Raw genomic sequence first — 15606 nt, forward strand, 5'->3', positions numbered from 1 at the left:
TAAACAAGCCTATATACAGACATTAAACTCTAGGCACTACCAAATAATTTTAAGCAGCACTTTTATACGAGGTACCTTTTTCTTAATATTTTGGCAGTATTTCTTAAAACAATATGTTAATATACAGATAGGCTGCCAAATCTGTTTGGATTCAAATAAGTTTGTGTTTAAACACAACGGTATTGGTTTACCAACGCCACCTAGCGGTCTCGTTTATATTACGATTTATCCTATATGACAACGAAGTGCGCTGTTGAGATATTATTATTTGGTGCGTGGCTCACAACACAGTACTGATATATACAAATTAAGGCATAATAATAAACGAATTTGGACCATGTTGAGTGTCGTTACTTATTTAAGAGTAAAAAAAAAAACAATTTAAATTTAGCTAATGCCCACAATTTATCAATGTATTTAATATGCATAGTTACCTCAATTATTATGGTTAATAACATACAATCGCAGCCTACCAGGTTGTATACTTTATAAACCTGATACAATTTTGGCGGTAAAATTCACATTTCTGAAACTTGTACGCCTTATACAAATATAAAAAAAATTTCTACGTTATAAACATATACCTACTATACAAAAAAAGCTCTTTCGTGTATTTAAAATGAAACTGTCTGAAACACTAAACTGCAACTGGTATACTGATACAGGAATACATAACGCACGAAAAGAACAATGCCGAAAACATCAACTTTGTTCAGCACACACGAAACTCGACAAGTGGCTGAAACGAGTAATCAGTACTTCGGGCAAAAACGAAAGAAAAGTCCAACCGTATAAAATAATTGATGCTGATTAAAATGATAATCACTATAGTTGTTGGCACGCAGTCAATTAACTTCACGCTATTGGGAAATATACAGTGCCTACGCAAATGTTTCAAAACAAAAACAAGTACATAAGAAACAATGTGCAAGAAAATATAGTGAAAAATGAAATTGTGCATTTAAAAAGGCCCGATGACTTGTTTACTGAACCAGGAACAATAACGTTTTCACAATGGAGTTATATATATATCGATGTACAGTGCTTATTAATTGTAAGAGAAAGATAGTAAATGATACGTGTTGATTCGAAATTATATACGGGTGACGCCCGAGACTTCGAACATAATGTATACATTCGACACAACAGAATGGCGTATCGTTTAATTATAAGCTCAATGCGAAGAGCGTAACATGATTTCACCACGTGGTAAAGTATTTGCCGTTATGTTACGTTGGACATACAAACGACAAAAAGACTTGCATTTCGTTTTCAATAACACGGTTATCAGGATGAAGACTGTCTTTGACCATGTACTGTGTCGATGCTGATATGTCCCACGTATCAACATAAACTAGTCCTTCCACTTCTTTGAAAATCGTTCTTGCGATAGTTTCATATCTTAGAGCCAACCACTCGGACAAGCAACATTGGCTATGCAGAACATCGTCCATTTCGTATGTGTTTAAACCTTTAAAGACCACCAAGGTGCCAGGGGAGCGTTCCAGTAATCTAACCACAGCATCCCGAATGGTTTGCAATCTCCGCACGTAAACTGTCGGGTCATACAGTAAGAGATGAAAGCCTATTGTCATGGCAACAACAGTTCCAGGACCTCCTTCTAAATTATCAAGACTGTCGACTATATAGGGCATAGACTGCAAGTCACCACCGTTCTGTAAGGGTGGTCCATGCGCCGCAAAGTGTATAGAAGTGTTTATAACTTTGTTTTCAGCGCTACGGGGTTCCCATACAGTTTTCGTGGCTTCTTTTTCGTATAGATTTACGCCCGTGTTTATCCCCAAGATGCTCTCGAAATACATGCGCAGTTGTCCAAGCTTATTCAAGTGTCCAAAAGGAACGTAGTATGAATACCACTGACGTATGGTGGAGTCGCCAAACAAATACACGCGCTTGTTTTTCAAGCAATCAATGTGGTCAGAATTTCTGTTGATTGATCTTATTGCACAATGTGTTGATTGCCAAACATCGTTCAAAAAGTAGCCTGAAGGCGAGGGCGGTGTTAAACTAACTTCGTTCGCAATGCATCGAGGTAAAGAAGGGAATCTTGTTGTTCCTACACACAAGCAAAATAGCTTAGGTGAATTAATACTTGGGTGTAGGCTACTCAAGGAACCGCGTCAGACAGGTGTTAACACGGATGTTCTGTTTCATACACCTCGTGTCCGCTAATGAGTCACTACATACCTGTAACTTTGTGGGTGATTGATTTTTTGGATATATATTTCCACTTATTCCTTATATGGTTTATAATTTGGATAACCTAAACTGGACGACTGGGTTGAAGCAATTTTATACGCCCACGATAATGACGTCAATCCTTAAATCCAAATATTCTCTGGTTTTTCGACAAGTGGTGTATTGAAACAATTGTAACCCATTTTATAGCGCGTGTGGGACTTAATTACCGTAACGAGTAGAGCCCGACCGATATTGCTTTTTTCGAACCGATACCGATATTTTGTAAATTTCAGTTGCCGATAACCGATATTTTAGTGCACCTAAAAAACTTGACTGAATAAAACGGAAAAATCTGATATAGCTAATAAAAATCAACTAACAGACTTAATTATTATTATTAATTACTTATTAGTGAACTTGTAATTACTTAATTGGTTAATTATATTTATCAGCTAATGCAGTTTATTTGTGTATCACGTTGACGCGTAAAGACGCGTAAGTGACCTAAAGTAACCTCGACGTTACACGCGCCTGATAAACATGACATGCGGTGGGTGCGTGATCAGACGCTTTGACCTAGTTTAATACGTTAGATTTTTTACGAACGAGTTGAATTAGGTATACGAGTGAGTTTACGTTTATGAACAAGGTATCGCTCTGCATTAATTCTTACGTACGCACGTTGCTGGCCGTCTGGTTACTTAGCGCCGATAATATCGGCCGCTTTTTGCCCTTGCCGATAATCGGTAAATCACCAAAAATGCGGCCGATATATCGGCTAACCGATAATCGGTCGTGCTCTAGTAACGAGCGGTTCAGACTAAAATAAAGTGTTGTATTACCTGGTGAAATAACGATCCTCGTCGGTTTACCGATCAGCACTCGAAGGTTTTTGCCTCTGAAAATGTAAAGAATCGTTTTTAGTTTTTAAAGAAAAAAACATACGGTAAGACAGGAGCGCTATATATAGTGTAGTAAGGTGGGGTCAAATGGGACACTTTTTGTTTTTTCTTGTTGAATTTGGTGGTACACATAAGACATTCGAAGAAATATAAAACCGTATCCTCACGACTCCCATATGCTATGGGTGTCCCATTTTGACCCACGTATAATTTATTGTTTAATTCTTTTTTAAAATGCCATCACGTTATAGCTTTTACAAGTCAAATCACGATACAAAGTCTTATAGAGTCGGTGAACAAACTAATATACTTAACAATAAAACTCAATTTAAGGAGTAATTTGCGCACAATTTTAATGTACGGAAGTAAAACAAAAATGCGAATAAACTTTCCATTTAAAAAAATGCACGCATGCTTAAATACACACCCATCACGCATATAACGGAAAATCGTATATTCGTAACGTTATCCTATGCCACACATAGTGGGTGTATATCTAAACCATATCCTCATAATAATAACTTCATATTGCTTGGCCCACTTCATATATTAAACAGGCCATCTATGTTTCTTATTTTTGTCATATACAGGATGTTTATATAGATAGAAATAACATGATACGATCTGCCTGTACTATAATTCATGGGCAGCGTATATAGATACCTGGTAAATAGTCCAGATTTGTCCAAGTAATATCCTGCGTCTATATTTCTTTGTATAGTAAGGTCCTTTTGTGAATTGCAGTCTACGTTCACTGGTTTAATACAAAACCAAGGCTCTTTTGTTTTTTTATGAGTGAAATCACAAAATCTTAAAATAAAAGAACGTTATTTTTATAAAATATGTTTCATTATATCCTAAACGTATTAATGCTTAATGCTTTTAATGAATAAATAAATATAACTTATATATCCTCGCGTGGCGGAGAAACTATACAGTCATTATTATATACGGGTGTTCTATTGGCCGCTTACGAGTTACCACGTTTCTACCTTTGCGGGTAAGTCTGCTTTGAAATTTTTAACTTTAGCTGTTGTAATGTATGACAGACAACTTAGACAGCTGATAAGAAACCACTAAATTTGATTGATAATATAAATAGAAATTACCGTTGCTCTGGTGAAGATACACCACCGTCGGTTTTTACCGATTCTAACCACATGTTGCATTCCTTATGTTCAACGAATTCCCCGTTGTCGAATACACCAGTAAAAACTAAACCTGGTGACTTTTTTGTCGAAGTGACTCTTCGGAGTAGATCAATTGCTTCACTTGGATGGATAAGGTACACGGTCAGTTCGGCCACGCCCGAAAAGTACAATGGCAAACGTACTGTAACAAAATAAATAATTAATCCGAAGGTATTTGTCTTGCATTTTATGTTTTTTTATATCTTTTTTGGTTACATAAGAATTACATTTCTTGCACACTCGTTTACCTGTGTAAGTACCGTTGTTGTTATCTATAATTTGAGCAAGTTCTCTGGTTGCGCCATTGTCTGTAACCAGCTTTACCCGAAAAAAATCCCCGCCGTACCGTTTCCTCTCATTTCTCCCATTTTTTGCTACGATTGTTAACTGTAGCGTGTTTCCTTGCTGTAAAGTAAAGTATTAGCGATTTCCCTTTACAGCAAAACATTACCAATTCCGTTTCACTCACTTGAAATTGGTTTTTGACTAATTGGTTTTCTGGTAGCACTTCAAAATACGAAAATTTCGGATCCGTGGCATCATCGGGGTGTTTGTAAGGCTGTGTCGGTGCGGGCCAGGAAAATAACTTTTCAACAGAAGGTTTTTCACGGAAAGTACTTTTATCTTTTAGTATTTCGGCGATCTATATACAGGAAAACATAATTATATATATAGTAAGGTGTAGGAAGATCGGGGGACACCTTGAGCACTTATGATATTTAAATATCTTGATCTGGTTTTAAAGAAATAACAACGGTCCATTTCGTGAGGATACAGTTTTTTTATTCTTCCAATATTTTTTGGTTTACTACCAAATGCGACAAGAAAACAGAAAGTAAATGTGTCCCATCTACCCCCACCCTACCATTTGTAAACGTAGCGCAAATATGTATGTTTTCGGCAATGGGCCAACTCTGGCCGAAGTCTTATCACTCTCATGACTATCCAAAAAGCCTATCCTAAATGTTCGTTACCAAAAAATATAAAATTCGGATGTTTAATTGACTACACAAGCCAGGACGTATATGATGGACAGGCGTTTCCTCACAATTAATGATGTTCGCGCACGATTAGCGGTATACAACATATGGTAACTGTATAACACCGCCATCTTATCAACCCAAAGAAGTTAAAACTAGAATTAACATTTAATCTATCGCGTTTCACGGCAAACTATAACAAAGCGACAAAAAGCAGTTGTTTTACCGTGACTGTTTACCAATATAAGCTATTTGAGCTAATATATCGTAACATCTATTCTATAGTACGGGTTCTTAACTGGTGTTGTAACAAATGGGAAACTTAGTATTCATTTTTCTTTATTTTTAACAGTGGCACTTACCGCATCAAAGCTATCATAAAGTACAACGTTCCAGTTGGGTGTATATTCAGTCTATAAAAAGAAAACATGTATTACACAACTTTGTTTTACATACCATACGATGATACATTATGTATAGAACCTAAATTGTATTCGTCTTTTCGAATACAGGTCAATTTATTAAAACAGCGGAAATAAGAAAATTAGCAACATAACGAATCTAGTTATAACATGCTATCAAATATAAATTAAACTACTCCGAGAAAAAGTTTGAATTAAAAGCTAAGCTACTTGGCCCACGGCTATAGCTTACCAAATTCTCAAAATATAGATAATATGTAACATACCTTGTAAAACTGTTCAATGAATAAATACCCCGAACTAGCAAAAAAGATTAACAAAACAAACTGTTTTCGTCTGTTTCGGCCACTTGCCCACATAACGAAATCTCCTGCTAGTAAGTTTTCAAACCTGTAATATCGCCTTACCGAGTCCTATACCATTCTGCATTGTTATTTAAAGTCGCTATTGTGTGCTAAAGAATTGTCGGTAGAGCTGTTCTGGGGCCTTTTCATGGCTGGCAGTTTTAAAAAATTACAATTAACTGCTTAAGTTAGTCACATCCTGTAAATATGAGCGCTCTGTATATTATATGCCTGAGACGGATCTTTCCTAACCAGAAAATAAATGACTCTCTGAATAACCAAAACAAAGAAGGAAGCTACCGAGCGCGCTAGAGGTTGTTTTCTATTGTATCGAGGTTTCAGTAAATATTTCCGTTGGTAATAAAGCTTGTGGCATATATGTTACAAAAGACGAGCTGTTTGTTTAAAATGTATGTTGTATATATAAAGAATACGTTTTTGTTTATGCAAAAATGTATAGCTTTAATGTATTTATAAATGAATTTTTGAACTGACTAAAACTTAAATATATTATTACTTAATTGTTTATAGGCAATGGAAAGTTTTAATTGACTTCTGCACACCGGGCGTTACCATCTTTAACGTCTGTCATGTTAAGAGTAAGGAATACCCGGCGATTGTATGCTGTCGTTATCATATTTAGCCTGTTTGTTTTGCTGCTTTACTGGGAACAAATAGAATTCAAACTGAAAAGGTATATGCATCCATGGGAAATTTCTGTGGACGGAGACCTAACCACCTGCGAGTATATGACGAAGCTTCTCGTTAAAGCACCCACGTACCGAACTGATGAGTTAGAATGGAAAACACCGGAATTCCTTGAGTTACTAACTGGATTACGTAACCCTAGTAGGGTAGAAGTTAGAAACAAACTGTGTTCGTTTTACCGACACGGTAGCCCTAATTATCACAAGTACCCCACCTCGCTAAAGCTTGTACAAAATGGAAATACTCTTTTTAGCGCGGAGCACTCTTTCTATCTTATTGAAGAGCGAGATTATAAAGTGAACGATATTATAAAAGTTCGTATCGAAGCACGTGATAACTTTGGGACCAGCGCCGCAAAAGGGGGAGGCGATTTTTTTAAAGTAAAAGCGTATCACCCGCAAACTAGGTCAAGCATAAGTGCGAGTCAAACTATAAGTTACGGAAATGGTTCATACGATGCTGAGATTTTAGCGTTCCGAAGTGGGCCACTTACAGTTCAAGTTATGTTGGGGAACTCCGGTCATTTTATAGATGCAGTGAAGCATTTAACGTCCGAGCCACACACGCATGCCATGGATTTTTACGCCACGTTTGTAAATGAAGCCACGAGCGATAAAACCCAGTGCCGGATTCAGGCTGACGCATTTATTTCCGGTGTCGTATGCAATCTAACCAACCGAAACGGGGAAACCTGGTTTTGCGTCAAACCCAAACCAGGTCTTGGATGCTCTGACCTAACGGACATGTATACGGTGCGGAGAAAAAATGCTTTGGATCTTTTTAAGATGTTCCCGCCAGAAGACAGGTGAGAGCAAATGTAAATATACCAAAGGTGCGCTGGTTATCATTATATTATTAACCACCTTTGCCACGTGGTTCTAAAAATGAACGACGGTTTATTTAGCACACAGCACACCCACACAATGGAGCATAAAGGAGCGCTGGCTATTGAAAGCCGCCCAGGCGAAACGACCTAAATTTCGTTTATTCAATTGTAAAACGAGATCCCAATTGTGTTTTTACGCCCACATTGCAGAACGCTCCAACCGTTTCTGTTTGTGCTGTTGCCAAGACACTACGACAGTAAACCGTACTGAACTGTTTACAACAAAAGATAAATGAATTAATACCACGTCGTGTCGGAGCATGGAAAATCGTTATAACACTGCCGTTTTCATATATACATTTTAATTCATTTAGGTAATTTTGTATGCGATGTTTTTTGTTTTTGTGTATAGACAATTTTCACAATCCATTAGGGAAAACTGGGTTGGATTAATTATCATTAAATCTCTTCCTCAAAAACACACCTAGCAAAAATGCTAGCAGCATAGAGCATCGAACCTAAATCCTATGATTACCATATTATCGCCTAAACTGACATAATGCAATATATATATATATATATATATATGTAGAGTGGGGGAAGATGGGACACTCATAATATCCAGATATCCTGATCGTGTTTTAAACGATTAACAACGGACTATGAGAGTCAGGAGGACATAGTTTCATATTTCTTTGAGTGTTCTTTGTTTACTACTAATTGGGACGAGAAAATAGAGTTAAAAAGTGTCCCATCTTCCCCCATCCTACTGTATATATATATAGCCTAAATATATACAAATATATCCATTTTTAAACGACAGCCGTTTAGAGTTTAAGACTCAAAATTCTCGCTATAAAATAACGTTCAGCAAAATTTCTCCAAAATAGATTCATTACGCCAATGCTATAACTCAGTTGTAAAAACCCGTTTGTCCACACTCATAAAATATATTCCAGGTCGACCACAAAGAGGGCATATCTTTCAGGAAACGTTGGAAATATATTTGTCTCCCCGGACGGCGATCAAACAAGCATAGGTAATAAATATCAAACCATTGTACACTATTTTCAATACTACTTTTATAACAGCACATTAAGCTTATTTGTGTTTGAACACCAGATCGAAGCAATTTGCCGAATTGTAGACAAGGGATTCAGCAAGCGTCACCCTTCGGTTTTTGGATGAACAACGAATGGCTGTCTACTAGCTGTAACAACAAGCATTTTTCTAGACAACCAAAGTTGGCGGCAAAATGTATCACTAACCGGATTTTTTACTTTTTGGGCGATTCTACAATTCGCCAGTGGTTTGAATACTTCCTGCGAAAATCACACGAACAGAACTACTGGACAGAAAAATCTAGTAGTTTTATACAAGCTTACGAGCAGGGCTCGTTTCGTGATGTTTGGGACTCAAGAAGTAGCAGAATCGAACGCACGAATACTACGTTTTATTACAGAGTGCATGGACCGCCTATGCAGAACGGTGCGGCCGCTAGTTCAATGCGATATATTTCAAATGAATTGGACCAAATGTTAAAACGATCGGACGGCGGACGGTCTTTGACTGTTGTCGTTGGGATAGGACCTCATTTTTTACAATATAACCCATTAGTGTTCAGAAAACGGTTAACTATTATAATAACAGCAGCCGAGAAAATGCTGGCAAGGAATCCTGAAGCCACTGTGATTGTAAAAGGACTCGGAACTTTTGACCGAGGCCTCGGAATCGGCGAATGTTGCTTGACTGACTGGTTAAGTTACCGGTTGAACAAAATTACTCAACAAGTATTGCAAAACAGCAAAGTGATTTATATGGACGTGTGGCATATGACGTTGAGTCACCACAGTCCTGATTTAATTCACCCGGTAGATGAAGTCATTTCTAATCAAGTTGATCTGGCATTATCGTATTCATGCAGAGGATAAACAAATATTTAAATGCGAATAAAAGAAAAAAAGAAATAATTAAAAGCAATAATTGACCTATGCAGTAGTTTTTGCTACACATGATATAGTATACCGTAGGGATAAATGGGATACTGTTAGCAACCAAATCCAATGTTTCCTGATTGTATTTTTAACAGTTAACGAAGAGTTTATAGAGTCCTGGAGACACGGGTATATAATTCTGTATTTTTTATATATTTGTACACTACCAAATTGGACGAAAAAAGACAACGAAAACATTTGCGATCTTACTCCACTCTACTAATAGAGGAGTTGGACGACTGTATAATGATGTTAATAACAATTTTGGGATTTCTTCTTTGAATGCATTTGGTGTTAAATTACAGAAAGAGTATTTTTCTGTAGTCATCAAAAGACGTAATAACACTGATAACGCTGATAAGAAGACTGACGCTCAACAGGACTGCGGCAAAGTTACACAAACTTTCGTAATAGTGCAGTATAACCAGGACAAATGTTGTCAACAACATTTCCTTAACAACGCAAACTGCAGTGACAAACGTCAACCGTTTAAGCAAGCGAAGAATTTTCAAGTTTACGGGTAAGTTTATTGGGGGATTCGTTTCAATTTGTGTTGCGATTCCCGGTAGATTAGTTTTCTTCAGTGCATCTGCGACGTGGTCTGCTTGTGAAGAACTACCTGCAATGCTCGTATCAGATTCCTGCTTGTTTATACATCGCACTCTAGCTTTCCAAAATGACAAGAAATTTCCGTACATTTTCCAATGTCGTTGAAGGGGAATAATAAAAAGAAATAAGAACAACAACTCCGCCGTAGTTTTAAGAATGCTTCCTATAACGTAATCGATTATAGGGGCAGTATATATGCAACCATAATATGATGATCTGGACTTCTCGAAATCAGTGGCAACAGCTCTTATCATATAAGCTACACAGTTGATCATCACGACCAAAATGCTAAATCTACTAGACACCGTAAGGAATTTGCTGTGAGATTTTGTCATAAGTGGGTGTGCGTATAATGCTCTTTGTCGCAGCCACAACGAGAAATACACAGAAAATATGGTAACAACGTGAATAACAGTATCAGATGTCGTCAAAAGGTCACACTGCGTGTCATCACCGGGTATGTAAGGAGGGAGTGAAATCATCAAGATGGCAGAGCAGGACTCTCCAAAACACAGAACAGCAGAAAGCACAACTGAACTGTACATAATACCACCGTTGACATCAGCTTGGTGTCGTCGTCTGAATCTTTTCGTACTGAAGCCATGAGAAATCAACCTCACCACTAACCATAAACTACATGTAGCAATAATAGCTTCGATTGTCAGAGGAACAATGAAACGGATTTGCCTCATTTTCGGTACATTGACGTCATCAGATGCATTCGTAGTCGTGACGTCATAGCCTTCAGTAAATACTTTCATATGGATTAAACGAAAATATACGCTGCGTGAAGACTCGATATAAAACGAAAATATATACTGCTGCTATAATACGAATGTGACTGGCTCTAATAGACGATCCGAGGTCTTGTAATTCAAATTTAACAGCTTATCAAACTTAAATACACAACATGTGCTTTGTAGGTACCTTTATGATAAGAATAATTAGAACATGCAGTTGCTGGTCTTCAGTGCACTAACTGCATCTACTCTTTTACGCCGACCAATATCGTAAACATACGAAGAACAGCATGGGAACAAAACATGAATTTCATAGGAAACGTTACGTGTATGGAACAACAACATGCATGGAGCAAAACGTAAATATTTCCAATGATTTGGATCACATTTTAGAACGCTTGAACGGTCTTTGACTGTTGTCGTTGGGATAAAACCTCATTTTTACAATTTATCCTTCGGTGTTCAGAAAATTGTTAACTGTAATACAGTATAGGGTGGGGGAAGATGGGACACCTTTTTATTTTATATATATTCTCGCCCCGTTTGGTAGCAAACAAAGAACATTTAAACAATTACAAAACCGTATCTTCACGACTCCCATAGACCAATAATTGTTTAAAATACGATCAGGATGTTTAGATATTAGGTGATAAAGGTGTTCCATCTTCTAACACCCTACTATACGAAAATATGACGGAGTCATTGTTCTGCGCGTTTAAGTGGCAGTCGTATTGCTACCATATATGCGCTGCAAAGAGTCACCCAGAAATAAACTTCCTAAAATTATTATGAAATGATTCAAAAAGTTCTCATTTATCCTTGCGTGGCGGGGCATGGCCAAGTCAGCCGCTATAGTGTGGGGGTTTGTTTCATGGACCTCGTTTTAATGCAGGGTACTCGTGTGAAAAATATTATTTTTTGATTTGAACCAGCTGTTAGCATTAGCTAAATTGTTGACACTTTACAAAGTTTTTTTTTTTTTAATACAAAAACAACGAATTTTATTTAGTAAGTAAAACTTATACAAAAGGTAACAAAGATAAAAAGGTAATATGGGCCAATTAGAAAGCAATAATAAAAAAATTCAACTGTTTTGTGGCTTAGAGGTTAAGAGTGATTTGTTTGCCTTTGGCCCAGTGTATGTCCTTCTCCCAAAATCTGAAATAGAAAATATTTAAGCAGGTTTATCTTGAACGAATGAATGAATGTTACTTACTTCTCCTCACATGAAGGGGCAACGACAGTCGGTAAAATTATGGTTATTTTGTACACCGCTTACGAGTTACCACGTATGTAACTTTTTGGTAAAACGTTTTGGCATTTCTAGAAAAAAACTATTACAAAACATGGGATATTATGTGATAACGATGTCCATCTTACTTCATTTTTCTATGCCATGTTATATTGCCGCCGTGTGTATATACAGTATTGACTTTGAGTTTGATTAATATACCTGACATGACTTCATCGTACGTGGGCGGCAGATCAACACAAACCCTCACGCTTTGGGAAAGTGAATTTCCGTTACCAGCAGCAGTGCTGTTAATATCATTCCCTGCAGGAGGTAAAATTTAATATATTCGCCTGGTCTACTCAATAGAATGAGCATATAATAGACCATGATATACGACATTTTCAACTTTTTAAATGTTTCAGATGTTATATTTGACAAAGACTTCAACATATATATTAAAGACAAACCTAAAACAAACATTAAGGGTTTTTGCATATATATACCTCGCTTCCAGCACTTTACGTAAAGTAAAAAGATAATTACAAACACGAAGACTGCACCAGCAAATGCAAGCACTATGTGTACTGACGCCTCCTGTTTTAAAGCTGCAGAAATGTTTTGTCGGTCAGCCATTACACTCCATAAAAAACTTGTACGTTTTCCATAATTCCCAAGGCTTGCCACATTATTTTTGACACTAACTGTCGAATTGATATGCAACTGGTCCTGCATATTTATTATAAATCGCTGCTGACTGTAAACTGTACAAACCTGGCTGTATAAGTATCTTTTTAAACTTGTTGTTAAACAAACTCATTTATCAATTGACTCGATAATAATTTTGTTTGTTTTGCAACTTAGCATGCCCGTCAGGCAATATTTATCGTGACCTTAATTGATCTTTATGCTTTAATTATGCTTGTCGCTAAATTATGACAGCACCATGTTGATAAATCTTGTGCATTTGAACTTTTTAAGTATATATTTACATTTTAGGCTTCAGTATTCTACAAAGCATTGCATATGAAAGGTTTGTATATATTTAGCCTCATTTAAGTGCTTGTCATAAACGACACATATTTGTTTTGTACTTTTTATTTGTATCTTGTACGATAAAAAATATTGAACTAAAAATGTAATAATGCTTTTTTTAAGTAATAAAAAATACTACACAACGGTTTGCATCGTACTTTTCGATTCTTCATAAGGCGGCGGAGGCAAATCTGTCTAAACGGAAGTAAAAAAACGCTTTATTAAGTTAATTTTGAGAAATAAGTGTCTCTTTCAATGTGTTTAGGTAAGGGAAACGATATATGTACAGCATATATGTTTATATGTCGTAAAACATAAATGTTAAATGTCGTTGGTCGGGGTAAGATGGTGTTTTTTTTAATTTTCTGTCGCATTTAATAGTAATCAAACTGTACCCTATATGGCATATGCTTTAAAACAGCGTTGAACTGTTAAAACTAGACGAAAATTGAGATATTACGTGCCAACCGTGTTTATCTGATCACACTACAACCTCTATTACTAGAAAACATTCTACCTGGCTTTCAGCGTCGCTTATTTTAACCAGTACATCCATGTAGCTTGGTGGTAAGTCAGAATATTCAGGTAAACTTGAATTGTCCGGCGTACAATGTCCCCGGTTGTTTTCTGTTATTAATTAAACCCTTTAAAATTGGTTTTGTAGCAAAACTGCTTTTTGGCGGTTTTTTGGCAACCACGCTTTTTCATTTGATATTTTCTTTTGACTACTATAGTGGGGTGGCAAAAATGGGACATCTTATCATTCTATTTTCTCGTCACAGTTGGTAGTAAACAAAGAAAATTTAAAGAAATATAAAACCGTATCGCGGGTTTGGCAACCACGCTTTATCATTTGATACTTTTCCTAGTAACATAGTTTAACGACTGGCAATGGTCGCTAATTTCCTGTTCGGTGTAACTGTAACGCAATAAAAATTCACCTCCTTGATTTGGTGTTGTAAGTCGCGCTTGACTGCTAACTAATCCAGCAGTTGCTTCGTACCTTCGCGCCTGATCTGCTGAATAGGCCGCGCAAAATCGTTTATAGCAGAGATGGTACAATACACAAGACAAAAATATTAATACGACCCCAACACCGACAAGTACAGGGCTTTCCGCTAAACCTGGCTTTGAAGACGGCGGCGGTTGGGTATTCACATGTACATTTATGTTCATTGTGTAGTTATTCGGCAAGAAATTACTCGATACATAGGCACACATCACTTTACGACCAGTGTTGCAACACACTGGCTTCTATGGGTTGTCTAAATTGTCAGCAATGCAGTAAAAGTGATAAACACCCACATAGTTATGTGGTAACTCGTAAGAGGACACAAGGTGTTTAAAAGTACAGCCGTGGTAAAACAACTGCCAAAATAATATAAGTTACATAACATTAAATGAATGAATGTAACTTATTTATTATCCAACTGCACAAAACTGTTTATACACACCTCTACCAAAGTTCAAAAATACAACTGTGTTTTGCATCTAACTGCTTAACTTTTAGTACAAGTATAAACTGTCCAACAAATTAAAAACTGCACTTCTGAAAGCTCCAGCAAAAGTTAAACCTGCAGTCATAACACTGTAGTGTTATCAGCTGTTTTATTTACGTTACCTCAGCACCTGCTCAACGCTGAGTTAACTACGTTTACTTCCTGTATGAGTTATGACAAGGCAAAACATATCACGTCACGGAATTACCATTATTTTAACTCTAATTTTTCAACCAAAATTTTTGTGGTTTTTACTCCGGAATGGCTGGATAAAATGTCGAGAGATTTCTTCAGTATTTCTCTTGTTTTTGATGCAACGTTTTTGTCAGAATTTTCAACCAGCCTGTAGAGATACAAAAAAACTTTGCGTTTAGGGCAACGATTTGTTTTTGATGGGTGTAAACAGATGTAGTGTCACACAGGAGATTTAGTGTGCTGTAGATATTGTATAAACCTGGATATTAGCACAAATTGTTCTTGTAAAGCATTATTTGGTTACAACTTACATGCCTAGAAGCGTGGTGGATAAAAAACAACCACTCACAAAGTTACATGGTTGGTTACACATAAACAGCACAAGTTGTATACAATAAGACACCTACGTTATAACTCATGAGACAAGTTACTCATGTTAGATTAGAGTTTCAACAATGACTAAAGAACAATATATTTTTTGTATCACTTAATATCAACTTCAAATAAGTTTTCTACGCTTTAAAAATTTTTAACACCCTTTTTATTTGAAATCATTTATCACTCTAGGTAAACACGCCCAGTAGAGATAGTAGTCTGTAGATCAAAATGTAACAAATACTCACGCTAGTAGAATTTGTGCGCCTCTGTTACATGATGACCATGTAGGTAGTACCGTGGCAGCAACACCATTGACCAAAGCGTTTGAAAACGTGGACTCTGAAAAAAGTT

The 15606-nt window shown here is 36.6% G+C and overlaps 4 protein-coding genes across 5 annotated transcripts in view; 1 reads left to right on the forward strand and 3 right to left on the reverse strand.

The window, feature by feature from the left end:
- Window positions 1-596: 596 nt before the first annotated feature.
- LOC100186962 (NXPE family member 3) lies at window positions 597-6163 on the reverse strand. The gene is made up of 8 exons (XM_002128247.5): window positions 5963-6163; window positions 5637-5687; window positions 4764-4937; window positions 4543-4699; window positions 4214-4436; window positions 3768-3914; window positions 3045-3100; window positions 597-2077 (listed from the first exon to the last, which is right to left on the reverse strand). Exons 1-8 carry the CDS (start codon window positions 6053-6055, stop codon window positions 1230-1232), a joined length of 1749 nt encoding a protein of 582 aa, XP_002128283.1. The 5' UTR covers window positions 6056-6163; the 3' UTR covers window positions 597-1229.
- A 338-nt stretch (window positions 6164-6501) lies between these two features.
- Window positions 6502-9588, forward strand: LOC101243277 (NXPE family member 3-like). The gene is made up of 3 exons (XM_004226653.3): window positions 6502-7553; window positions 8534-8613; window positions 8697-9588. Exons 1-3 carry the CDS (start codon window positions 6631-6633, stop codon window positions 9503-9505), a joined length of 1812 nt encoding a protein of 603 aa, XP_004226701.2. The 5' UTR covers window positions 6502-6630; the 3' UTR covers window positions 9506-9588.
- Window positions 9589-11905: 2317 nt separating this feature from the next.
- LOC113474674 lies at window positions 11906-14752 on the reverse strand. The gene is made up of 5 exons (XM_026836655.1): window positions 14125-14752; window positions 13701-13810; window positions 12655-13378; window positions 12371-12472; window positions 11906-12075 (listed from the first exon to the last, which is right to left on the reverse strand). The coding sequence occupies exons 3-5, from the start codon at window positions 12881-12883 to the stop codon at window positions 12002-12004; spliced, it is 405 nt and encodes a 134-aa protein (XP_026692456.1). The 5' UTR covers window positions 12884-13378; window positions 13701-13810; window positions 14125-14752; the 3' UTR covers window positions 11906-12001.
- Window positions 14753-14774: 22 nt separating this feature from the next.
- LOC100179066 (pumilio homolog 3) overlaps window positions 14775-15606 on the reverse strand; it is a 6872-nt gene continuing 6040 nt past the window's right edge. The window contains exons 12-13 of one of the 2 annotated variants that reach the window (XM_009861949.3): window positions 15501-15594; window positions 14775-15025 (exon numbers count right to left, since the gene is read on the reverse strand). In XM_009861949.3, coding sequence (XP_009860251.1) covers window positions 14893-15025; window positions 15501-15594 — 227 coding nt within the window. In that variant the 3' untranslated portion in view covers window positions 14775-14892. The remainder of the gene's footprint in view (window positions 15026-15500; window positions 15595-15606) is intronic. The other variant, XM_009861950.3, reaches the window with a different exon arrangement.

The sequence above is a fragment of the Ciona intestinalis genome, chromosome 11 (genome assembly GCF_000224145.3).
Source record: "Ciona intestinalis chromosome 11, KH, whole genome shotgun sequence".
NCBI classification, from domain to species: Eukaryota; Metazoa; Chordata; class Ascidiacea; order Phlebobranchia; family Cionidae; genus Ciona; species Ciona intestinalis.

Bases quoted from the DNA above. Each gene is read 5' to 3' on its own strand.
- LOC100186962 (XM_002128247.5), bottom strand. From the start codon at position 6,055: ATGTGGGCAAGTGGCCGAAACAGACGAAAACAGTTTGTTTTGTTAATC. The intron at 4,700-4,763 runs GTGAGTGAAACG...TTTACTTTACAG, and splicing joins TAGTCAAAAACCAATTTCAA to CAAGGAAACACGCTACAGTT. The intron at 4,437-4,542 runs GTAAACGAGTGT...ATTTTGTTACAG, and splicing joins CAACAACGGTACTTACACAG to TACGTTTGCCATTGTACTTT.
- LOC101243277 (XM_004226653.3), top strand. From the start codon at position 6,631: ATGTTAAGAGTAAGGAATACCCGGCGATTGTATGCTGTCGTTATCATA. The intron at 7,554-8,533 runs GTGAGAGCAAAT...AATATATTCCAG, and splicing joins ATGTTCCCGCCAGAAGACAG to GTCGACCACAAAGAGGGCAT. The intron at 8,614-8,696 runs GTAATAAATATC...TTTGAACACCAG, and splicing joins CGGCGATCAAACAAGCATAG to ATCGAAGCAATTTGCCGAAT.
- LOC113474674 (XM_026836655.1), bottom strand. From the start codon at position 12,883: ATGCAGGACCAGTTGCATATCAATTCGACAGTTAGTGTCAAAAATAAT. The intron at 12,473-12,654 runs GTATATATATGC...TACCTCCTGCAG, and splicing joins CGTAAAGTGCTGGAAGCGAG to GGAATGATATTAACAGCACT. The intron at 12,076-12,370 runs GTATATTAATCA...TTTCTATTTCAG, and splicing joins GTACGATGAAGTCATGTCAG to ATTTTGGGAGAAGGACATAC.